This window comes from Maylandia zebra, linkage group LG14 (assembly GCF_041146795.1).
Source record: "Maylandia zebra isolate NMK-2024a linkage group LG14, Mzebra_GT3a, whole genome shotgun sequence".
Lineage (NCBI taxonomy): Eukaryota > Metazoa > Chordata > Actinopteri > Cichliformes > Cichlidae > Maylandia > Maylandia zebra.
The window spans coordinates 24,536,960-24,561,754 of NC_135180.1; the positions used below are offsets into that span (position 1 = coordinate 24,536,960).

The 24,795-nt window shown below is 41.2% G+C and overlaps 2 protein-coding genes across 3 annotated transcripts in view; one reads left to right on the forward strand and one right to left on the reverse strand.

Annotated features, from left to right (window-relative positions):
* Positions 1–403: 403 nt before the first annotated feature.
* On the reverse strand, positions 404–17,741 carry nmd3 (NMD3 ribosome export adaptor). 2 transcript variants are annotated; one of them, XM_024805007.2, is made up of 16 exons: positions 17,720–17,741; positions 16,300–16,383; positions 12,860–12,994; positions 12,600–12,696; positions 12,052–12,132; positions 11,409–11,537; positions 10,569–10,659; positions 7,886–7,964; positions 7,359–7,455; positions 6,744–6,861; positions 4,136–4,281; positions 3,680–3,792; positions 3,511–3,583; positions 3,237–3,343; positions 1,130–1,200; positions 404–922 (listed from the first exon to the last, which is right to left on the reverse strand). In XM_024805007.2, exons 2-16 carry the CDS (start codon positions 16,341–16,343, stop codon positions 789–791), a joined length of 1,515 nt encoding a protein of 504 aa, XP_024660775.1. In that variant the 5' UTR covers positions 16,344–16,383; positions 17,720–17,741; the 3' UTR covers positions 404–788. The 2 variants fall into 2 exon arrangements, with proteins under 2 accessions (XP_024660775.1, XP_024660774.1); XM_024805006.2 differs by lacking the exon at positions 17,720–17,741 and adding an exon at positions 16,736–16,876.
* A 596-nt stretch (positions 17,742–18,337) lies between these two features.
* ppm1lb (protein phosphatase, Mg2+/Mn2+ dependent, 1Lb) overlaps positions 18,338–24,795 on the forward strand; it is a 55,766-nt gene continuing 49,308 nt past the window's right edge. Inside the window, exon 1 of the mRNA XM_004543576.6 lies at positions 18,338–19,281. Within this exon, the coding sequence (XP_004543633.1) occupies positions 18,883–19,281 (399 nt within the window). The 5' untranslated portion in view covers positions 18,338–18,882. The remainder of the gene's footprint in view (positions 19,282–24,795) is intronic.

Genomic DNA, 24,795 nt, shown 5'->3' on the forward strand with positions numbered 1-24,795 from the left:
ATAAATGTGCCATTAGTGGCACAATGGGTTAAGCATAGACTTGAGAGCATGATTTGAATGAACTGTGAAGGCACAAATAAGTGCTGACTTAAATGTATTGCATTTAAAGCACATGCTGGTGCGACAGGCTTCAAACAGAGAGGGGAAGAATGCCCATTTTTACACTTTCGTTTTTAAATCAGCTCGCCTCACAGAGACAGTACGCTCGCTGGCTGAAGGTGTTGCAGCTGGACAGCATTTGCATTTTGCCCACAGTAGCCAAATTACACCATTAACAGACTTTGCTCAGCTTGCTGCCAGCCTCCTTTAAATGAGTTACTTCCCATATCTTCCTAGCACAAAGCTCCCTCTGGTGGATAAATAAAGCAAAGCACTTCACAACATGAGCCTCTAAACCAGCAGAAAATGTGTGGGTAAGGATTTATTTCGATAAAGCAGCTGTAACTGCTTCATTTTCATATTATTCTGATATGACAAAGAGGATCATATAAAGACAGGAAATGTGATCTGAAGACCCAGTTTGGATAAAATCCACTGAGACCATGGAGATAAATTATCATGTTTCATATGACTGAGTGCCATTATGACTCACAGTTGGTACGTTTTAACCATCATAAACCAGTACACCACTGGATTTGTTTGCACCAACATATCATCTGTCCGTGTTTGAAACGGTCCCCAATTTGCAGACAGTTCTAAATCCGGTGTGCAATTGCACCGTTGTATTGTAAACGGGCCTTTATTTGATAAATCAGCTGTCGGCGTCACAATGTCAGAACGCCAACTGGTTAGTCCGTCATCATGTCGGCACCCTCTCCTCCTGTGGCGTCCGTTAGACTCAACTCCTCCAGCATCTCCGCCAGGGAAACGCGTGGTGCTCCGTCATCATCAGTGTCGCTCTCCACCGGGATCTTTGACGCATCTGAAATTGAAAAATCAGCATCTGCTCATTAAGTGTCTCATGCATCATCTGTAATGAACGTGTGACACAACTTCCATCAGAACCTCAAGCAGCCGTTGACGGTAAATGAGCCGTAACCTGACAATAGAAACCTAAACAAAGGCTCTGAAATCTCTCTCGTGATGCTGCTGCGGGAGTAAGTCTGTGCTGCGGTCATCAGCTGCTCACCTCTGAAGATATTGACGTTCTTCCTCAGTGCCTCATCTTCCTCCAGGTCCTCCAGGAAGTCCTGATATTGCCTGAAGACAGAAAAGTAAGTTGAGAGCAAAACCAGTCTGGTTACTTTACAGATAACAAAAGACAAACCACATGACACTCTGCGCTCTTAGTACACTAAACAACTATTAACTCCCTTGAGTCCTCGTTTCAGGTATCGAAGTGTTTTTCCTATGTGGTCTACACCAGAGATGTGCGTGCTGGAAGTAACGGCTTTAATCTTAAAACGATAATAAGACCCTTTGGTTATTTAATCTCACCTCAAAGGGAGGGAGTAAGTAATCAGTTCTGATTGTTAGCGGTCTATCAACCAGTTTTTAACATGTAATTTTCACATTTTGTGCGTTGATAGCTCAAGCCGACTTAATTTTGGTGAAAAATTGGGTCGAGGTCATAGAAAATGTTAAAGTTGAAAAAACAGCTTAAAACGTTATATTAGGCACAATTTTTATGGATCATCTAAAACTTCACAATAATTTACTGGGCCTTCCAGGACACGAGTACCTAGGTTGGCTAAGCATTTGACCTTCATTGCTAGCTCCAAAGTAAAGTTGACCTTGGGGGGAAAGAAATGTCAAGAAACCATATTGAGTAATACATCATATCACAGGGAGCGAGCTGTAAGAGACACTTTTTATGTTTTCTACACAACGCCCTTCGATGTCACAATGAGACCATAACAGGCAGACGCCAGCGTGACTTGACATCATAAAACATAAAAGTTTTAGCATAGCCTTTTACCTCTGGGAGAGTTGTGCCCTCTGACGGCTCTTTTTTAAGGGATATTTCCAAGGCGTTTCAAATTTATGCTAATTTTTTAATACTTCATGAGGAGCACCCCCGACCCCCACTTTTTGATTAGATATTTTTTTATTCACCTGACTATTAATTCATAATATTTAGTCCTGTCAAAAGATTAAAATTTTTTTTCTGTAATTAATCGTGATTAATTACAATTACTTGATCAATAGCCTGGTTGCAATTACATTTTTCAACTTTATATTTAAGCTTGTAACAGACATTTATGGAATATAATGAAGTAAATGCAGAATAAACAAAGAATGTTAAATGCTTAAATTCAAAGAGAATTTGAAGAGTGTTCTTCAATCTTTTAACACAGGATCTCTCCTGTGAAATACAACTTACCGTAAAAAAAATGAAACTATATACTAATAGGTAAGCATACAAAAATATATAATATATATTAGTGCTTGTCAAACAATTAAAATGTTTAATCTGATTCGTCACAGGGTTACTGTGGATTAATTTTCATTCACATTTCATTTTGCATGAGCAAACGGACTCAAGAAAAAAGGGAAAATATACACATTTAAAATGTTTATTGAACATTCATGTTAGCAAAAAAACTGTAAATATTTATCCACTCCCTCTCTGTCACTCTTGGGGAGGCACGAGGAACCACAGTTATGTAAAGCGCGTGTCCTCAACTGTATTAACAGCTCTGCAGTTCCACTTGGCAACTGTGTCTGTCAATATGTTTAGAAATTGTATGAAAAGCTTAAAACTAATAATGAATCATTTTAAGAAGTATTTTCTGTGTATCTGAGTCTGAAGCAGCTCATTCATCTGTTACGCCTCCACTGTCGTCCAAAAACACACATCGGTGAGCTACAGCGCTATACTGGTTGAAACAAATCATTCACACCAATAAACCTGATTTTTTTTTTTTTCAAGTGAAAACTATACAACTTCAGGTTGACCCTACAATAATGGAAGGAAAACTCCAACAATTAGATGACCCCTATGTGGGAGCACTAAGTGACAGTGGGAAGGAAAATCTCTGGCAGAACCAGGGTCAGGGAGGGGAGCCACAATCAGCTGGGAGTGAAGGGAGGACAACAGGAATACAAAAAAACCCCCAAAAAAACCAAACCACTGTACAAACATCTGAACATAGTCCCAAACAAAAGTGCTTTTTAAACTTTTAAGTCCTTAATCTTAGCCTAAAAACAAAAAAAACAAAACATTCCCAAGACAGCTTAGAGGTAAATGCTTGTAAGCCATACATCATTCATCTCAATGAGCTGAGCAGTCTTACCTCTCATCATCTGTGTCCATGCCTTCACGGTCTCTGGCCATCTCCTGCAGTTTCCAGTTCCTGCGCTTCACCCTCCTGCTGCGGTCGTAGCTCTTCTTGATCAGCACCTTTGAATGTACAAATGCTCAAATTCAACAACACACGGCATTTTTGTTCCCATGCGATTTAACGAAGGGATGAACGTTCAGAACTCCATGCAGGGTTTTAGTTTGCCACTAGAGGTCAGTGTTAATCAAGTCAACAAATCGTGTCGCTGAGTGCAGGTGACACTTACCACATCAGGAACATGGTGAGGGTTCATCTTATTAAGGTACTCATCATTGATGTTGGAATTGGCAAAGTCAAACCTACAAGATAAGAAGAAAATTAACCACTGACCATTATTTCATTATTTATTATTACTCTTATTTATTCATTGTTATCCGACTGTTCTGCGTACGTACCCCAGCACCAGGTCTCCAATATTGAGAAGGTGGCCCAGGAATGTACGGCAGTGGTACTGCTGACTGGTATTCATCTCTGATGTTTTCTGAACCCACACCTCAGCCAGGGTGTGCTGTATACACACAAACACAAAGAGGGAAGGGAAAATCCAAAATGTTTAAAGCAATCAAACAACATTACTCCTGTTCTTTCGTCCAAGTTTGCTCACTCAGGTGTATCAATAATAATGCAACACTCACACACACACACACACACACACTCAAAAGAGCGACGGGAAACTACACACCGCACTCGCCTCAAAAGAAACACTCCTGACTGTTTGTGTCGATTTGGCTCGAATCCAACATACAGGTTCAGGGATAATGTAATGGTTTGCTATTGATTTTACTTCTAAGGGAAGAGCAATGTTCCCCCATAATGCAATCTGTTCTGCACCAACACACACGCGCCCTTACTTTGTTGGACCTCATGCCAGCTCCAGCACCCAGCTTCTGGTCTCTGATGATGTCAGTGTCCATGACTATGAACTCCTCCAGCTGGCTTGGGTTAAAGAGACCGTTGAAGGGGTTTCGCCAGTATGTGTTCCCGTCCACCTCGGCAACTAGAAAGATACTTTTGATTATTTAGAGTAATTAATTAAAAAAAACAAAAAACAAAAAAAAAACCCACACACTTAACTTTCCGGATATTTAAATATTTTTTTCTGGAAAAAATACATACACTACTCAAAAAATATGAAAATAACACTTTTAAATCTGAGTATAGCATCAAGTCAGTTAAAGTTCTGGGATTTTGACCCAATATAAAGAAAAATTTGGACCCTACAGAGGTTGCACAGGTAGGTCCGAGGCACGACACATCCATCGAGTGGTGAACAGACCTCTACAGGTGAGGCAGCAGCAACCTGACTGCCAAACTGGGAAGAAATCCTTGAACCTGTCAAACCCTGCTGCAGGGTTCCTGGGCACCTCCTGGTGCTCGACAATGGCCGGCCACATGTGATGACAGTTTGAAACCAGCTCATGCAAGGAACTGATATCACTGCCTGCCCCCCCCCCATGCTCGCCTGACATAAATCGAACAGAACACCACTGGGACATATGTTTCAGTCCTTCTGACAGGTTGCACCTGAGACCGCCCAGGAGCTCAGTGATGCCCTGGTCCAAATGTGGGAGGAGATCCCCAAGGACACCATCCATCATCAAGCACAAGGAGGCCATACAAACTGCTGAGCACCATTTGGATTTGCTGTAATGAAATTTCAGTAAAATGGACTAGTCCTTTTCACTTTGATTTTTGGGCTGTATTTGAATTCAGCCCACTGTCTGTAGATTAATTTCTTTTCCGTGAAAAGATGTGGCAAGTTGAGCCTTTCAATCCTAACAAATTACCCAGCCTATATCAGTATAGATATTCAGCGTGTGTTTTCTAAATCTTCCTTTCATTTTTCTAAGCAGAGTATTAAAAATATTCCAAGTCTGATTTATCCATAAGTGCTTTTTCTTTCTGTTCGTACTGTAAACAAACTAGACAGGAAGATTGTCTTCCTGTCTATACTGCAACCAAACTGTACAAGCAGAAAAACAGAAACAGATACTTCTGATACATGAGTTAATTGCCTTGTGCCGCTGAATCTGCTCGACAGCCTTGAGGCTGTTTGTGCTTTTCAACCAGCTAAAAAACTTTCTGCTCCAAATATAGCCTGCTCTTTGAAGAGTAATTAAAAACGTGTGTGCTGCTTCAAGATGTGGAGGACCATCCAGCCTCTCACAAAATGAGCGATTACGCCACACGCAGAGGAAGCAACCCATCACTAATTGTCTCCGTGCTTGTATTGGTAATAAGTCCCCCTAAATCAGATAACTTGGCTTTGATAGAATAAATAATGCAATCTGAAATATGTTTTGCTCTCTGGGAGCACGTCTAATCTCGTGCTGTGACTGGAGAAGAGAGAAGCAGCCGAGTAAAATGACTGCGTGGAACATGTGGTCACCAAACTGGGGTCAGTCTAGTGCGGTTTAGAAGGGTGTCGACCAAGCAGCGATTCTCTGTAATGCAGGAAATACTTCTGGTGTTATGAACAATACAAGAGTGAAAAATAAGCAACCTGTGGTAATGTTTCTAAAAGTGCAGATACTGAAAGAGGCTAAACCGAGTGCACAGAGGCAACAACTGGTTTAACAAAGTCATACAATGAGAAACTACTCAGATGAATATTTAAACATTCAGCTAGTCGACTGTGATGATCGGCTTCTTATGTAATTACACAATTTCAGTTTCTGAGCAAATGTATTAAGTGCTAAAATCAACAGCTTCTTTTCCAACAATGCTAATAACCATTGGTAACAGACTTAAAGAAATCAGAAGACATTTAAATCTAGTGAATGAATTCCACTGTTAATTAAAATGTCCATTATTTTTGAGCCATCAGCTGTCAAACGGTTTATAAAATGTAAACGTAAAATGTCCTGCTAAACGTCTCATAACACAAAACTGCTACTGTTAATTACAAATAAATTACTGGACAATTTTCTGTTGAATATCTGCAGCTTAACACTAAAAGGCCACTACTAATTGTGTTTACTATGAGATCATTCATAGGAATTCAAAATAGGCATGGGCACTTTAAACAAACAAAAAATAATAATAATAACAAAAATGAAATTACAAGTTAAATACACCGTTTGTCCAATTCAAGGAGATGAGCAGGGTGGATAGAGTCACGTGTGTTATGCGTGTTATAGGACTGTCACAGGAGGCCAGAGCACACAAAAAGCAGCCACACAGACACAGCTACAACATCTAAACTCCACACAAGAAAGGCCGGCCCGGCCAGCAGGTTCGAGCTCAAAAGCTACTTGCTGTTAGGTTTTATTACAATTTTTTTTTTCTTTTTAAAAGGACGACAATTATTTGCTGCACTTATCCCCGACTTAAACTACATCTCTGCTGACTGCAAGCCAACACAAATACGTGAGAAATGCTTCTACAACTAACCAGGTGAGCTGCAGACAGCGTGAGCCGTGCTGTCAGCTAAACGTGTCAAAACTCCTCCGTACTCACTCTGCAGGGTGCGGGGGTCGATCAGATGGATGGTGCTGGTGACACGGATGCACACGCAGACTTGACCCATGTTCCCCAGGCTCTGCGCCAGCCGAGGTGAAAGGCACACGACGTTGTCCTGGCAACCAGACAACCAGAAAACCGGGGGTCAAACTGAGGTGACGTGGGGTAAAAAGGCTTTGAACATGTGCTGAACAGCTTGTTTGCTCAAAAAATAAAAATAAAAAATATTTTATTTTCATTTAAGAAAACAAGTGTCCCTCCATGGAGCCCCTAGTACTGAAATATGAGGTGTTAACAAACCCAGTATATGTCATGATATTAAAGCATTCAACTGCACTGGGCAGCTAATCAACTACTGAAAATGACACCTGACAGGGATCAGTTAATCCCCACCTTCATCTTAATGTCATTGCTTTCCAGTTTAATCTAACCTGTCACCGTTAAACACAAATTCAACCTTTTTTATAAACTAACAGAAATATGTATAATGTGTAGGCCGTAGGAGTGACGAGGACAGTCGGGTGGGTCTCACTGCTAACAATGAATCATGGGATAAAACCTAGATTCAACTAAAATGAGTTCCAAATATAAACGCAACTGTTTGCTGGATACCTTGCAGACCGGTACGATCTCCATGGAGAAGGTGCTCTTGTAGTTGTATGTGTTTGAGTGGATGTCGTGAGAGATGAGGCGCTGAGATGCCTTTGACCTTTAAAGTTAAAAAGAAAGTATTAATTTTTATTAGTAATATTAAAACATTCACCAACACATGAAAGCTTGTTAAGTGTCAGTCGGACAAATGGTACAACAAAAGGGCCTAAAAGCACTGAGATGTTGTGCACACATGGAAAGGAAACATCCTGTGTAGATCATGATTATATAAACAGTTTCTGCCATGCAGACACAACACTTGCACATGGTTTCAAATTAATTAAAAACTTTAATATATTCCCTTTCTTTTTAAGGGGTTACATTCTCTTCCGATTCAGATGTATTACCGACAGGCTAGATTTCGCTAACACCTGCTAGCTAATCATCTCCACTTCCACATACAAACTGAACCCTGACAGACGCCATCACTGAACGCTGTGAAGGTCGTGCTGTGTGTTTTCAAAGGCATGGACTGAAGCAATGTTTACCTGCAGGGCACGGTGCACTGCAAGAAGTCCACCATCTTCTGAGCGTGCTGCTTGGAGCCGTAGTAGAAATCAATGCCCTCTGCGAGAAAAAGCAATACCATCAAATACACTTCACAGATATATTTATCACAGGCGTGCTTCGCAGGTCATCCCCACGCCAAAGAACATATGCATGAAAACGGCACATACCACAGAGCAGATGAAGAGGAAAGAAAAATATGGCAGCCACATGTAACCTTCTTAAAGCTTTCAAGTCCTGCCGAGACATGGAGATGATTTAAACAACCCCATCGGGCCAAAACTCTGCTTAACAGTCCCATCCAAGAATACAGAGGACTGCTGCTGCGATGTCACTCAATGCACAGCATGTGAGCCTCTGTGCATATAAGTATGTATGAAGTAGCACTTAGCATCCATAAGTAGGGTAAGAAACAAGCTTGCTCTGCAGGCAGCTGGTAAGGAACGCCCGCTCTGATTAGAGCGCACTGATTAGATGTACAACGTGTGCCCCTGAGAGGCCCACGCGAGGACAGCTGCATGGAGTTATTGGTGCCAGTGATATGCATGCATGACTGGTTGTCTGGTACGGGAAGAGGTAATTAACACTCGACACATCATTATGCTCTCCTTCGCTCTAACCCACATTAGTTCCGCTGGTGACAACTAGGGCAAGTTTCCCACTTTGCAGTGTAATTTGGGTAAAAGTCCCCACAGCAGAGACGAGGCATTTCCCCTTTAACCCTCGGCACCCCATACCAGCCGCGGCAGGCTGGCAGGTTTCCACTACTGCCTGTGTATAAACACATTATTGCACACACAACACTTTAATATATTTAAACAATATGTGCACATTAAAAAGAAACAAGTGTCAATTAAATATTTGTAATATTTTCAGTTTTTTCCCCTCATTCATCAGTAGTAAATCTAGACTCTCAGTCCACTGTTTATGTCAGCTGTCAACATGCCTGATGTGAAGCGTCCGTGTCTATGTACTCTTGAGGACGCTGTAGAACGTCGTCGAAGGAGTCTGATACGAGTTGACCGAGCCAGCGAAGCTCATTTCTGACTGATGACAGGGACGCTGACTTATGCTGCGGCTATCCCGAACATTTCTGTCAGTAAGAGCAGCCGTTTTTGTTGGTGTTAGCCGCTGTTACTGAAGTAGATCTAATGCCGTCAGACTCAGGCAATTGGAGTATAAACTTTCATAAGATGCAAGAATATAAATCAACTGTTTATCATAGGGAAAGTGAGATTTTTAGGACACTCAAACCTAAGGTTAGCGTCCATAACATTATCTTTTAACCAGCTGCTGCAGTTACAGCCAGCTTATTGTCAGTGTTGGGAAGGTTACTTTTAAAATGTATTCCGTTACAGAATACAGAATACATGCCCCAAAATGTATTCTGTAACGTATTCCGTTACGTTACTCAATGAGAGTAACGTATTCTGAATACTTTGGATTACTTAATATATTATCGTGCTTTTTACAACAACGTGAATGTACTATTGCTGTGTGATTTATTACTATTACTGAACGTCCGCGACTCCGAACTGTAGTAAAGGGACCTCTGACTAATACGGCGGGGTCCCTGTCGGCTCGTAGCCGAAAAATAGCTTTACTTTGTTGTGTGGGTCAACTTTTCTTGCGACAGACAGAGAGAGGCGTTGAAAGGCTGCTCCAACGGAACTTATTGTTTTCGGAGGAAAACACGAACACGGTGTACAGTCGAGTCTTAATAGCTTACTTACAACTGGGCTCGTCAGGCACTCTTCTTGGCTGCAGTGGTTATTATTATTATATTTACATGCTTCCAGCTCCCGTTTTTCCTCGACGACAACTCGTACCTTTCCACTCTCCTTTTTCTCCCTCCTCGCGCTCACAGACCCATAACGTGTATGGCAGTCCATTCTCCCTGCAACACGGACTACACTGCCCATGATGCTACATTCTTTAGAGATATGCTTGTAGCATTCTGCCTGTTAGCTTAGCACAACAACAACAACAACGAAAAGGCGCTCTCTCACCCAGGAAACACACAGTCGCAGAAAGAGAGAGAGAGAGCGTCGCCCTGTAACCATGGCAACCGTAACGCTGCCGCCTGGAACAACAGAACGTAGCTGTCAAACAAAACCCAAACAGTCCTGACCCGCGACAAAATGAAACAGGAAAGTACCGCAGTGTAATCCATTTATTTCAACAAAGTAACTGTATTCTGAATACCACCTTTTTAAACGGTAACTGTAACGGAATACAGTTACTCATATTTTGTATTCTAAATACGTAACGGCGGTACATGTATTCCGTTACTCCCCAACACTGCTTATTGTTAGAAATGGGAGGTCTGCACATTTAATCTGCTGACAATATAAACTGGGAATAAAGCAGCATTTTTAATGCACATTCTCTCAGGTAAGAACTCTGAATTCTGGAGACGCGGCTTCAGCTGAGGAGGAAGAGGATGAGGTGGAGATGAGGGAGGAGAGAACAGCGGTGGAGGTGGCAGATGAAGAAGAGGAGCAGACAGAGATGATGAAAAGATAAATAAATATTTTGAAAGATAAATTCATTTATCGTTTGTGTTTATCAGCTTCTCTCTCATTCTTAGGAACCTGGAACATTATTATAGAATTCTATTGGCGTACACAGCGTTGTGCACATAATCATAGATCATTGACCTACCATGTATTTCTTTAATGTTGAGGGCATTCTGGTGGAGTTTATGCTTCAGGATCAGTTGCTCCAAATAGTAGAAAGTCTTTTTGTGTACAGTCTGATGGACAAAAGAGAAATCTTCATCACAGAGAAACTCATACTCATCCCTTTAAACAGCACAAACCTCGATAAGTAGCTTTGCATTTGCCTGCGAACACTCAACTTAATGGCATTCAATACAGCTGGGTTTTTTCCACGTCTGAGCAAGCTGTTTATTTCATGCATCTACGATCTGCTGAGCCTTTTCTGTCATGCATCTACAGAGCAAAAGCTTTTTCAGTGACTGGCTTTTATTATGAAGTGGCTGAGTTATATAATAACATAGCTTAGCTTCACAGTAACATAACTATTAATCACTGAACTGCTAGTCTACTGTCTCTGCAGCAGTAAAGTTCAGTACGTCAGTACAGAGTGTCTTGAGTTGTATTTCCCAACAAGGACTCAGAGAGGTATGTTTGTATGTTTATATGATACACTAACAGCGCTAAGAGAAACAGTCAATGACCCAAAAAAACCGTAAAAAGTAAACATTACTCTTCTGAATGAAATTTGACGTCTAAAGTCGAGTCAGTGCTAGTGGAAAAAGAGGCTTTGCACACATTTTTCAGCTTTGACCACAGGCTTTACTTTTTAACCCTTTACTATGACAACCAATTTTACAAATGTGCTAAAATATAACCATTCACCATCCACTTCAATAACTGATAAAATGGTTCATGGTTTATTTAAAAGTGCTTTTAAAAAGCTTGAAAACAGCCAGAATGGGAAAATAGTTTGTACTTATTAGAGTGTAAGACCACAGGTCACCTTCTGACGAACTTGAACGACGGCCTTCCAGAAGTCTTTGGCCTCCACACGGTGGCAGTCGTCACACATCTGGGACTGGATGACAAACTCGACCACAAATACCTGTTGTAGGATGGCGCCATTCATCACCTGGAGAAGACAACAACAAGTCACACCATATGCTCCAACTCCATAGGAAATGATGACAAAAACTTGTGGCTGAAATTCATTAAACAAGCTGTTCAGGGAGAGCATATTTGAATTGTTATGCTTGAATTTTTATGTGAACAGGGAGAACTGCTGGCAGAATTATAAAGACCCTCCAACTGCACAAAAAAAAAAAACAAAAAAAAACACAAGGCTCAGGTTCTCACTAAAGGTCAAGGAGATGCGATGACAGCCAATGGCGAGGCTCGCTACTCTCACTTAACTCTCTGAAGAACAGACAGATCGCTTGTTCTTCTGATAAAACAACCTCAGGGTCACTTTGTAGTGGATGCACGTCCTACAACTTGTCACCACTTTTATGAATATTCTTAAGATTATAAAAAAAATTAAAAGATTTTGTTTTAAACGTTCTGGACAAAAAGCACCTTGCTCATCTCATATTGTTAATTACAAATAGAATTTTCCCACACATAGAAACGTCCCCTTGTTTTCTAACCTCTTTCTGGATGGTCAGTTTCATCTTAATCCTTTTGGAGTGCGGCTCTGTCCACAGGAATCCAGCATCGATAAGTCGCACCTGTGAAGAGAGATGTTTTAGATCTGCGAGCACTGTCTGAGTATTGAGAAGTACAGTAGTGAACGTGGTGCACATCATAATAAAAAAAGAGATAGATGGGAAGGATGCTGTAATGTAATAATGTATCACAGAGTACCTGCACAGAACATTAAACTAGAAGGGTTTTAAGAGGACAGCATTAAGGTTTTGATTAAACTTTACTGTCATTAAAAATGTAATATATACTTAAGGATATGAATTCTTAGCTTACATATGTCTAAGATGGTCCCTCTCCTCACACAACCCAAAAACACAACAAAAAGAAAATGTGCTCAATAAAAAGGCAGGACTGAAACAAGCAGCTTGTGAATCTAATGTTACAAACTGGCACTGGACACCCCCTTATATTTAATTTATTCTAGAAATTTTTCACTTATGTAGAAATATGCTATTCGTCTTTAGTGACACTGAGTAAGAAAGAGGCTTACTTTAGACATGGAGCTCTTTAGTTTTTTCAAGCAAAGAGCAAGCAGCTCCCTGGACTCCAGAGCACACTGTACCCAGGTCGCTGGAGGCTGCAAGTACCTGCGTAAAAGAGGAAATGCATTTAAATAAAAACACACCGTTCTGACTGCTACATTTCACCTGTAAATGCCTTCTAAAGAGAAACAGTGATATAATGGGTGCACTGCAGTGTACAAAACAAATACAACTGTTATGTGTTTGTTATTAAATGCATGAAACGCACCGTTCACACTGCTTGCAGAAATGCACTGTGACTTGCTTGGGGATTCCCTCTGAGATGTCGACCTGAGTGCGCAGGCAGGCCACACACATGTTGGCTGGGTTAGGAGCAATGGGGACACCACAGGTACAGCAGAGGCTGGAGGGGAGAGACGCCAAAGTCAATGAAACACATATAAATGATGGGTTGTTTCAGACCCTTTTGTTGATGATATATATTTATATAATAGGTTTCAGCCTCTTCACTAAAGACAGCATGTACAGTACAATACAATGGGAGATTTTACAAAGCAGGTCGCAGCTTATGTTGTCGCGTTTTTCCCATATTTTTCTCATCACCTGAGCATTTTCTGAAAATAAACAGTCACGACGTTCACTTTACTTGATGACATAATTCATCTCAGTGGTTCTGGCAAAACTACACTTACAGTGCGCCATAATCAATTTAAAATCAAAAGCTACTGCTAGTTGTTATATTGGACTGAAGACAGCTGCAGCCCCTTTACCGCCTAGGGACATGTATTCAGATCAAGCCTATTATTTGACTAATAAATAAAATATTAATTATTTCAATTTTAAGTCTTAACAAAGACTGCTCCATGATCTGTATTCCACTAGTGATGTGTCGGGGCAGAGAAATGCTATCTTCTGAAAACTTTCCCACTTTTTGACAGGTTTGAGATCCAAGTGTTCTGAAGCTTTAAGAGCAGAAGTAATTTACATGAGAACAAGATATAACATAGTTATCAGAATCTGTGGGCTGCTAATCATTAGGGAATTTCTTTTGGTAACCCCTCACATACCGTATTTCCCGGACTACAAAGCGCACCTGAATATTAGCCGCACAAGCTAAAATCAGGGGAAAATCCTGTTTTGTACATACATTAGCCGCACCTGACCAAAAGCCGCAGGTGTTTCAAGGTTGACTTATCATATGTAAGAGAATATGCACAAAGGGAATTGTCAGGAAAGAGATGGCTGTTTGGAGACACACCCCTTTTATTAATATTTTGAAAAACAAGTTATGGGTACATATTTGCATAACTTTTTAGGTATATGAAGTGACACGGCTTTAACAAGAAGAAAAGTCAGTCATTCACCACCATCTTCCTGCGCACTAAAACCACCAAACTCCTCTTCTCCAGTGTCGGAAACGAACAGGCTCAGGGTGGCTTCGTCATCCACTCTCAGCTTCTCTCCTTCGTTGTCACTTTCAAAACCAAAGAAATCCTCGTTGTCAGTGTCAGAGTCGAACACCCTCAGAAGGGCCGTGGCGGTGTCCTCCTCTCCATGCAGCAGTCCAGCCCTTTGAAATCCGTTGGTGAGCGTGGATGTTTTCACACTTTTCCACGCTGTCAGAATCCACCGGTGGAGTTGAGCATAACTTGCTTTTCGCAAGTTTATCGCCGCTCGTCATCCACGCCTCCCGCTGAACGCGTAGCGCTACTTTGAAGTTTGTTTTTCGCACTACTTGTACGGCACTATGTTGCTTGGCGGATGGACATGTGATCAACATACCACTCTTGATCCCCGATACTGTGTGTCTGATCACATGCCCTTCCGCCAGGCAACGTAGTGCCGTACAACAGCGGAACAAACAAAACAAATCGTCTTACGATATCACAAAAATCCTGGACAATCCATAGAAAAGCCGCACCTGACTAAAAGCCGCAGGGTTCAAAGCTGGTGCAAAAAGTAGCGGCTTATAGCCCGACAATTACGGTAGTTACTGATACCAGAAATTCTGTGGTGTCCTACTGGTGTCAGCTTTATGGCACTGGTAACCAGTTTTATTTGGTTAAAACATGTAGAACTGGTTCGAGATTGGCTAATAGCACTGGATCGGTGGAAAAGGATTTGAACCAAGTTTGTCAACAGGGCTCTTAATTAGGAACTTTTGGTCCAAATCAGCAACACACCCACTGAAAAGATGGTATATTTTATTTTACTGCAGTTGTGCTTTATGGATGATTTAATGAAAAAACAAACAAACAAAAAACTCAATCATTGTCCTCCACATGACTCCATCAGAATCTATTTTTTTTTTTTGGTACAATAACTAACGGAAGAAATTATGTATAAGCGATAAGCCTGATTTAAAAATGTTGGTTTAAGAAAAAAAGAAAAGAAAGGAAATTTCTTATGCTACAACTGACCAGCCGCCTATGCCATGTACTGATATTACCCCTGAAAGTTAACCAAAAATGCACTTTTTGATTCTTTTTTCCAGTGAATTATAACAAAGCAGATCAAACATCCAGAGTACCAGTGCTTCTTCCCATTACGTTACATTACAAACATGACCACTGGTGCAGTTTTGCTATTGAAGCCATGACTATACTGCTGCTCAAAGTTGATTACTAAAACAAATATACAAATATATACAAATATAATATACAAATATTTTGGTTGATTTGCTTGCAGTTTTAAAACAGAGCTTACATGTGTCCAGCCCTAAATTTTTCATGTGTCTATCGACTGTACTTATGTTATAACATTACAATGTTATGAGGGCTCAAAAATGCTGGAAGCCCAACATTTCAAACCACCCTGAATGTATACACTTTGCATATGATGGGGGGCCAAATCCACTTGAGTAATGGACACTTGAAAGAAACAAAAAAAATTTTTCATTCCATTTCCTGCTGATTGAGTAAATATTACAAGTTGTACTACATAAAGAATAATATCATTAGATGTCTAACCTGAATAGAACAAAATCCTGTAGTTTCCATATGGCACTCAAATTATAAGTGAGAAAATAACTTTGTTTAAGAATTGCATATTTCTTTATCCCCAAATCACAGATTCTGGTTCACTTTTATGGTATGGGACGCCAAGGAAAATGTCAAGCTTTTATCTTTAATAGTTTTTAAAGATATTTACATTGAAATGTTACCATGGTCGAGCAGAAAACTTTATGACTCAGGCTGCTGCTGCTATGTAGTTGATTATTCTGCTTGCTGATAGATAGCAAGCCAAATATCGGTCAATATATCCTGTGTCCTTGCCTCCTATTGGTAGTTTAATACCACCATTAAAGGAAATATAGGCTTTATAGTTAATAATGGATTGGATTTATATAGCGCTTTTCAAGGCACCCAAAGCGCTTTACAATGCCACTATTCATTCACTCTCACATTCATACACTGGTGGAGGCAAGCTACAGTTGTAGCCACAGCTGCCCTGGGGCAGACTGACAGAAGCGAGGCTGCCATCGGCCCCTCTGGCCAACACCAGTAGGCAAGTAGGGTAAAGTGTCTTGCCCAAGGACACAACGACCAGGACAGAGAGCCCAGGGATCGAACCGGCGACCTTCCGGTTACAGATGCGATTCCCAACCCCCTGAGCCACGGTCGCCAGTTAGAGGCAGAGATGCTATCCACAGTCTGGAGAACGAGCTTTGCTGTTAAAACTCACACAGTGCTAAAGGGCTGCACTTACATGTTCCCCTGGCTGCTTGAGGCAGGAGCCTGCATGTACTCCATCCTTGCCAAGCTGAGTGGGTCTCAGGTGGTCCAGTTATCTCTGAGGACACAAACATGACAGATGTAAAGTGGCCCTGTCAACGCTGAAGCACAACACAGGCGACTGGGAAAATAAAGGGTTAATAAACGTTAACCCAGACAGGCTTATTTCGTTTCCAAGCGTTCATTTAGAAACGGAGATACAGATATCTAAACAACGCTAAAGCTGCCCTAAGTACAGTTAGCACTGCTAGCCTGGCTGATGCTCTTGATACAGTGTGTTAGCACTGGAGGCTAAACTGCTAACTCTTCTGAGTGATTCTCAAAAGTTTTCGCGGAGAAACAAACACACAGAGTCGACTGAAAGTATTCAGTAACTACAGCTAAAGCGACCGAGTGTTGACAAAACTTACTGATCTTATTTTGATGAGAAATCAACAGCACACAGTAAACGAGGTAGCCCCACGTTTTACCCACAGAGGACCGAGAGAGGCTCGATGGCGTCAGGCAGGACTCAAGGACCCCGGGACTGTCTTTGTTTGCCTGAATACATTTCCTCATAAAAATTTAAATCAAATAAAAATGCCACTTAAATACCAAATAGATAAGAAATTATTACTTGTTTTTCCAATTTAAATCTTGTATTAGATAATCTGAAACGCTGATGGTGGTATATATAATCATATATCTTAAAAGGTAAAGTAAAAGTATAAGATTATTACCAGAAGCGTTTTAGGCAATTAGTTAAAGATCATTTTAATGTATTGTTGTGAAGAGGAGTTTAACATTTAACTGACTGAATTAAAATTAGAAAATCTAATTTAGTAGGTAAACAGGCATGCATAGCATAGCGAAGCTATTTATATTTATAACAATACATCAAAGCTCAGTTGATAAACTTTAACTTTTGTGCCCTTTCTCTTTGTTTTTCTTTAGTAAATATGGTAAAAACAGAGTCATTTAAACTTTCCACCAAAACTCCTGCTAACATCTTTTTTTTGATTCATTCGTTTGCCATTTTATTGTACGTTAACAAATAGAGGGGCTAAACTGAGGACGTGTTGATCTCACATTTCCCTCCTGGTGCGACTGATATTATAGTTCTAAAAACAATAATTTTACAAGTTTTCTCAGTTTGTTTGGGTTTGTTTGTTTGTTTGTTTGTTTGTTTGTTTGTTTTTTAGTGGTGGTGGTGGGGGGGGGGGGGGGGGGGGGCTGAGAAGAACTTCTGACATTAATACAGGAACTCCCCTTTTGTCCTATAACATGACAATTCTACCTTGCCACAAACACACTGGGCCTAATGAAAGGTTATTTATCTGATTTAATTTTATAATGAAATGCTGCGTGTTAGCATGTGTTTAAAATTATTGATTCACGGAGGTCTTCAGACTCACCTGTGGTATGACTGGTCCTTGGACGCCTTCGAGTTCTGTCGTAAATCTCCCGTGCGGTTTCTCTCTTGGTGTCTTGCTTAACCCCTGGTGAGATTTTAGGCATGGTTGATATATAATTGAGCAGTAGAATTTATAACATTTGGATGAAATAACATAATGCTGCAATAATTTAATTTTTGTAAACAGTCTGCAGTTTTCTTATTGGTTTCTCTACTGAATTTTAAGCCAGTGAATGCGACAACTTATTAAGTTTTAGCCACAACACAACTGTTCTTTTCTTTCAAGTGATTACATTAATTAACTAATTTATTTATTTATCTAAATGTATCTAAATTATTTATCTAAACGGCTGTAGATTACATTTCTTTGCATCGCCTAATCACCTTGTTTTCAGACGTAACCAGCTGCAGTTGAATAGGTTTTTATTTTATTTTATTTTATTTTATTTTATTTGTTTGTTTGTTTGTTTGTTTGTTTTGGGGGGGGGGGGGGGTCGGGTCCCTTATTTAAACGGTATCACTATGCGTTGTCTGTGGGTAAGTGTTGATATTTTAAATGCAATTATTTCCTACAATTTTGAAGGCGAACTTTACGAGCTGCACGTGAAAGCAGCACGGCCGTTTAGGAAAGCAGCAGCGGGGGCTTCGCAGCCAGTGTGGCAGCTGGGAATGTGAGGGTTTCAGCACAGGCTGCTATTTCAGGACTGGAAACAGTAGCAGGGCTGGCCGGGGAGGGACAGGCTCTGCCCACAACTTTACTCTAGCCAACACACTGGCTTAACCTCAAGTCCAAACGGAGGGGAGAAGCTGCTGTTTCCCGCCTGGAGTGTCCGTGTTCTCGGACCGCGGCAGATGGTCAGCGGACAGCCGTTGGTGGTGGCTCACTGCTGGGCTGAATGCTAGAGGGAACCAGCCGGTGCACCGCGCTTCTCCTTTATCTCCCCTCGGTCGCTGATACGTCCCAGTGAAGTGTCACTCGTTGGTCCAGTACAACCTGAATGTTTCCCGGCGTGAGTAGCTCGGTTAAATGTGTATGTTTCGCCGCTAACCAAACCAAACACGGTAACATCATCAACAACAAAAACAGCGACGATGGAGTGAAATCTGCGGCGGGGGGGCGAGCGACACACAACCTGCCGCGATTTCCTGCGCGTGAATAAATAAATGATAGAGGATACAATGACCCTGCTGTCTCTATTAGGTCGGATCATGCGTTATTTTCTGCTCAGACCGGAGACCTTGTTCTTGCTGTGCATCAGCCTGGCTCTGTGGAGTTACTTCTTCCACACGGACGAAGTGAAGACCATCGTCAAGTCCAGCCGAGATGCGGTCAAGATGGTCAAGGGGAAAGTGGCGGAGATGATGCAGAACGAGCGCTTCGGTGGGCTGGACGTCCTGGACGCGGAGTTCTCCAAGACCTGGGAGTTCAAGAGTAACAACGTGGCCGTGTACTCCATCCAAGGCCGGCGAGATCACATGGAGGACAGGTTCGAGGTGCTCACCGACATCGTCAACAAGAGTCACCCGTCAATCTTTGGGGTTTTTGATGGCCACGGAGGAGAGGTGAGTAGGGCACCCAGGGGGACATTAAAGTGATCTCCAGGGGGGCTAAAGTGTGGGTTTGAATGAGTTATGTCTGGTCCTTTTCTTAGACCTGCTTTTATTTCTTTATTAAAAGCACGAATGAGACTAAATAAAGCAGAGATCTTATTCTGTATTTCAACCAAAGCTGTCCTCGTTGTACTTTTAAATAAAGTATAAATATGAGGGATAAAAATCTACTTTCTATACACCTAAAATAACTTCTAACGGATAAAGCGATGTAGTCCACCCCATAAATCATTTATTACAGTGTATTAAGTTACATAGAGTTAATGTGTAGTGATGAAGGGGATATTTTCCTTCCTCAGTTTGAACCCTGTGTATTTTTTTTTGTCTCTGTGGTAATTTAATAAAACACAAACTAATTCAGGATTATGCAATTCGGGGGAAGGAGAAACTGAACTAATGAATGTCTTGAATGTGTTAACACGGAGACTCTTTAAGACAGGGACTCGAGGTCGAGTAATTAGGCAGGATTCACTTTGACGTCCCGTGTCATTGATGGGTGCAAGTTATGACTTTAATTAGGACAAACCAAGTGACACACACACACACACATACACACACACACAGAGGCACAGCGACACTGGGGCTTCTGGGTTGTCTCGTTACAGCCCTGCAAACACACTCACCCTCCCTGTGAGAGAGTCTTCTTTTAGAACGCATGCTCTTTATTTCCAGCTTATTTCTCTCCAAAAACAATCTCTCTTGGGTTTGTTTGTCCAAAGCAGGGATGCATCCCCCATAGTCTAACACAATTATAGCTGGAAGGAGAAGGATAAACTCAGATTTTTTTCAGATTCTATCCGGGGCCCCATACTGTGAGGAAAAACACAGATGACATCGATCACTAGTCCGCTGGTTACAGCCGTTCTCCTTTGCTTTCTGCTTCCTTGGTGCTAATTAATGTCAGGGCATCGAGGCAACAGCCTGACAAAGCAGCTCACAATGAGACCCTTAAAAAGTGCTGTCAGTTAAAGGGACAAAGAGCATTTGACATGATGCCACAGTCAGGCGGGAACATGAAAACACTGATTTATTATGAAGTCGAAGCATGCCTCTGCTCGGGCATTGTTTTCTGAGGCTTCGACTGTGCCCTCAGCTGACAGTGCTGATGCAACAGAGCCACCAAATAGAAAGAAGAAGAAGAAACATAAACTCCAATAGACTCTTCTCTTCTCTTCTCTTCTCTTCTCTTCTCTTCTCTTCTCTTCTCTTCTCTTCTCTTCTCTTCTCTTCATTCTGATGAGCCACTTCTGGTGGAGCTCAGTGCTTTTTTAAAAAAATTTTATTGTCTCACTGCAACAATCTTCACTCCTGAGGTTGACTGCTGTACTCTGATTGAGGCTAAATGATAACATACTAAAAATAGGCAGCTAAAGGCATCGAGGTGGCTTTTCTACTAGGGGAAATTAAATTTTAGGCCGCAACGCTGGATGCTGCAGCTTTTTGACCAAAAGTGGTCATTGGATTGGGTTTCCCCTCATGGCTTCCTTCCCTCCTCTGTGGAGTTCATTTTTAGCGATCAGTGGCCTAACCTGTTAGCGCTGCCACAGCTCACCATACATGTGTTTAAGAAAAATAAGTAGGAGATATGTTTGTTGATCTGCCAAGGGAAAAAAAGAGAGAAAACGGGTGGGAGAGCATCGGTGGCGAGTGGGAAGAGCGAGAAGAGATGCTTAGGATTTGCCTTTGGATGTGAGAGTCTGCTTTATCGTTGCATGTCCATGGGCATCGGTTTATTCCCACGCCCTCTTTTGAAGTGTGGAAAATGGTTTCCAGTCAGCAGCCTTCGGAAAATAAATAAATAAATAAACATAAAAAACTTCCTCTCTTTGGTGGATGTAGATATTTTTATACTTATTTATTTAGCCAGAGGGCATTAAGCGGAGTGATGCTGTGTGGCCCAAGGCAGCGTCAGGATACTGGCTGTCTCAGCTGGCTTGTTAGTGAGGTGTCAAATGCTTCAATTTCTTTACACACGCACGTATGCGCACACACTCTGCTCATCCAGGCCACATATACACAGTCATTAAAGCAATGTCGGACTTGTGCCAGCATCTTTTTAGCATCCAAGACTTTAGCCCTTCTTGGATGTTTACAAATCCCATAATGGACAAAAATGTAAAGTCCACTTTCACTGGGGTGTGAGCATGCTAAAATAGAGAAATACAATCAACTCAGAGGAGGAAATTGTAGTTTAAACTACAATAAAGGCTGCCACCAGTGGTTATGTTATATAATTGATTAATGTTAACTGATAACTATTTAATTACAGGAAATTTAAAAAAAAGTGGCCTGTGTTGATGTCCAAGTCAGGTAAAAAACGTGATAATTCCATAACATAAAGAAAAGCAGCCAATGCCCATTACTAAGAGGCTACATGTGTGTGTGATGTCTGTCTTTTTAAAGAAAAAGGACATTGAAGGATTTATCAGAACAGCTGACAGTTTACCTGCATACCAGCTCTGGTTAGTATTTATAATATTGATTCATCATCTTGGCTTCACAAAGCTTTCAATTTCTTCCTGCAATCCGTTATTGTTAATGCATGTACCGGTGCTGTGAGTGAGGGCAGGCACTAAACGCTCTTGTAATTACTGTATCCTATTATTGACAGGCAAACAGATGCTTTCTTGCCAAGAAATTGATCAGTACAAGATTGGTATCTTTCTCATTCCTGCTTTTAGTGATGTAGCTGGAAAAGGCAGGCAGTAAGCTTCAAACAGCTTGCATAGCTGTTCTCCAAAAAGTCAAACTGAATTAAAAAGCTGCATCCATAATTGCTCTTTATTTACAGTCATGTAAAATGGTTTTCACCTGACATGATAGAGTCCTGTGGAGAAACTGCTTCTTATCTATACCTTGTGATTAGCTCACAGAACCACTATTTAGCAGCATTAACTTGAACCAGTTGTTTTTTGCATGACTTTATCAGTGTCTCACATCATTGTGGAGGATTTTTTTTCCCCAGTCTTATTTGCAGGATTGCTTCAGTTCATTGAGGTTTGTAGGCATTTGTTTATACGCAGCTCTCTTAAAGCCCCACCACAACATTTCAGTCAGGTTGAGGTCTGGACTTTTTTACTGGCTCATTGCAACATTTTTATTCTTTTCTTTTTCAAATATTCTGTTGCAGATTTGCTGGTGTGCTTGGGATAATTGTCGTGCTAGCACAACCTTTATCTGTGAGAAATATGGTCTCACGAGAAACTCTAGAATACTTTAGTATACAGAGGAGTTCATGTTCAGACTTGGTGACTGCAAGGTGGCAATCGTAGCTCCTCTACTACCATGCTTGACAGCTGGTATGAGGTGTTTGTGCTCACATGCTGTGTTTGGTTTTCTCCAAATCAGACATTCTGCATTACAGCAAACGTCTCCAAGTTGGTCTCAGCTGTCCAAAGGATGTTGCTCCAGATACAGTATCTTGTGGTTTAATCAGATGCAGCTTTGTAAACCTATGCCAGGGTGCCATGTTCTTTTTAGAGAAGCTGTCCAAACAAGCCACACTTGTTCAGTCTTTTTCTGATTCTGCTGTCATGAACTTTAAACATGCCCTCTGAACATTGCACGGTCTGAGTTTTTGGGGATGCCCATTCCTGGGAAGATTGTAGCTTAGTTTTAACCGTAAACTAAATGCTCCAGAACAGCAAGCTTACCAAACCTTCCACTTTTCTAGAGGTGCAGTTTACCTGGCTGCAGTATGGATGTACTTTGTTTCTCTCAGGAGTCCGGTGAGAAACTTTACTTTTCACATGACTGGATCTGTGTAGTGAATTACTTAGGCCGTTTCAGTAGACGCAAAGTATGGTACAAGGCCTCACAAGAAGTAGCGTACAACTGATGGTCATTACCCAAGCATGGAATAGAAAGAAAACCATAAAAACATAGACAGGTGAGAGGAAGAAGATTGGTGCATCCAAATGTAAATGGCTGCAAAATTTGTTTTTATATTACCAAACTGCGCTGTCCAAGTGTCCAATAGTTTTTGTGTTTAGCCAAAGAGCTCACAATACAAGACTTTCATAGAATTGCCTGAATGCAAGTAGTGAATGAGTGCATGATTTGATACAATAAAAGGTCTGCCCACCCGTGATAACATGATTACTTGTGCATATGGCTGCCCGAATATAAAGCTGATAACTTCCACTCAAGGCAGTGTTTACTTCCTGTTTTTGCTCTGATTTTTATTCTAAAAGTTCTGAGTCAAAGTGGCGGTTCACATCATCATCGCTCTGATTACTCTTTCAGGATGTTGACAAGCTCACTGCCGTTCTTTGTCTGCCATCTTTTTCCCAGTTACAGAACCTCCAAGTCTTCCTTTGTGCTTTTTCTCACTTCATGATAAATTAAGTTTAGAGCGTGAGCCATTTCTTTAATGTTGCTATCTGTGCATTCTTCCGAAAAGCACATCATATGCCAAATTAAGATGAATTCAGATGGCCAGCCTGTACTGCGGTTCGTTTTCAGCCGGTTGGAGGATAGAAGGTAGCAACAGAAGATGGATGTCTTCATTCGTTTGACTCTGTTGATGTTCTGCCAATTCACTGGAACCAATCAGTTTACTACCAGATAAATAAATTATCAGTGAGCGATTGATAACATCTGGAAATCTCCTTTTTTCTTTCATTATCTTTTTGCATCACACACACACACACACACACACACACACACACACACACACACACACACACACACACACACACACACACACACACACACAATGCAAATTCAATTTCCAAAGTGTTAAAAATCGGTGTTTAATGTGAGCATACCTTCGGCTGTCCCAGTCATATTAGATACTGGCTCAGTGAGGAGATTTATCAGTTAAATGGAGATTGATTTTTAGCTGACACGTGGGAATAACCTGCATGAAAGTGATAACCCTGGGCTCTCTGTCCATTTAATGGCAACATGAGCCATTTGTTCCTTTACCAGGATGTAGAGAGTGAGCCATACTTCACTCCTCCCCGTCTCACTCTCAGGTTGTGGCTTCAGGCAGTGCAAAATTACCTTAACTGTAGAGCATAGAGAAGACATTAACTATAAGCCTGTTTAACCTGAATGCGGGGGCTTTCTCTTGCCGTCTGTTTCCCTATCCTTTTAAGTTTTTGTTCTGTGGATTTCCATCACAGCTCGCTCTCTCATGCTGTTTCGATCAGTGGAGTTTGTGAGTGGGTTGTGATAGATACGGCTCCTAACTGTGAAGGAGGTGACTGCGGCGAGTTCAGAGCAAAGAAGCACAAATAACGTCGAAACCACAGGGACGGTGATCATTTTTAGAGGACTCCTTTCAGTCTTAGCTTGTCCTGAGTTTACCTTTGCTTCAGTTTAAGGCTAAACTTGCTTTCAAGTTTAGTGCAGTTCCTTGAGTTGCAAAGAAGACAAGACTTTTAAAAGGGATCGATGATGGTTCACCTTTTAAACCCCAAGGACACGTTATAGTCAGACAAGCTGTTGTTTGAATTTGAG

Coding starts and splice junctions, on each gene's coding strand:
- nmd3 (XM_024805007.2), bottom strand. CDS start 16,343: ATGGAGTACATGCAGGCTCCTGCCTCAAGCAGCCAGGGGAACAT. Junction 12,697..12,859: donor TTCTGCAAGCAGTGTGAACG/GTGCGTTTCATG, acceptor TCTTTTACGCAG/GTACTTGCAGCCTCCAGCGA. Junction 12,133..12,599: donor TAAAGAGCTCCATGTCTAAA/GTAAGCCTCTTT, acceptor CTCTCTTCACAG/GTGCGACTTATCGATGCTGG.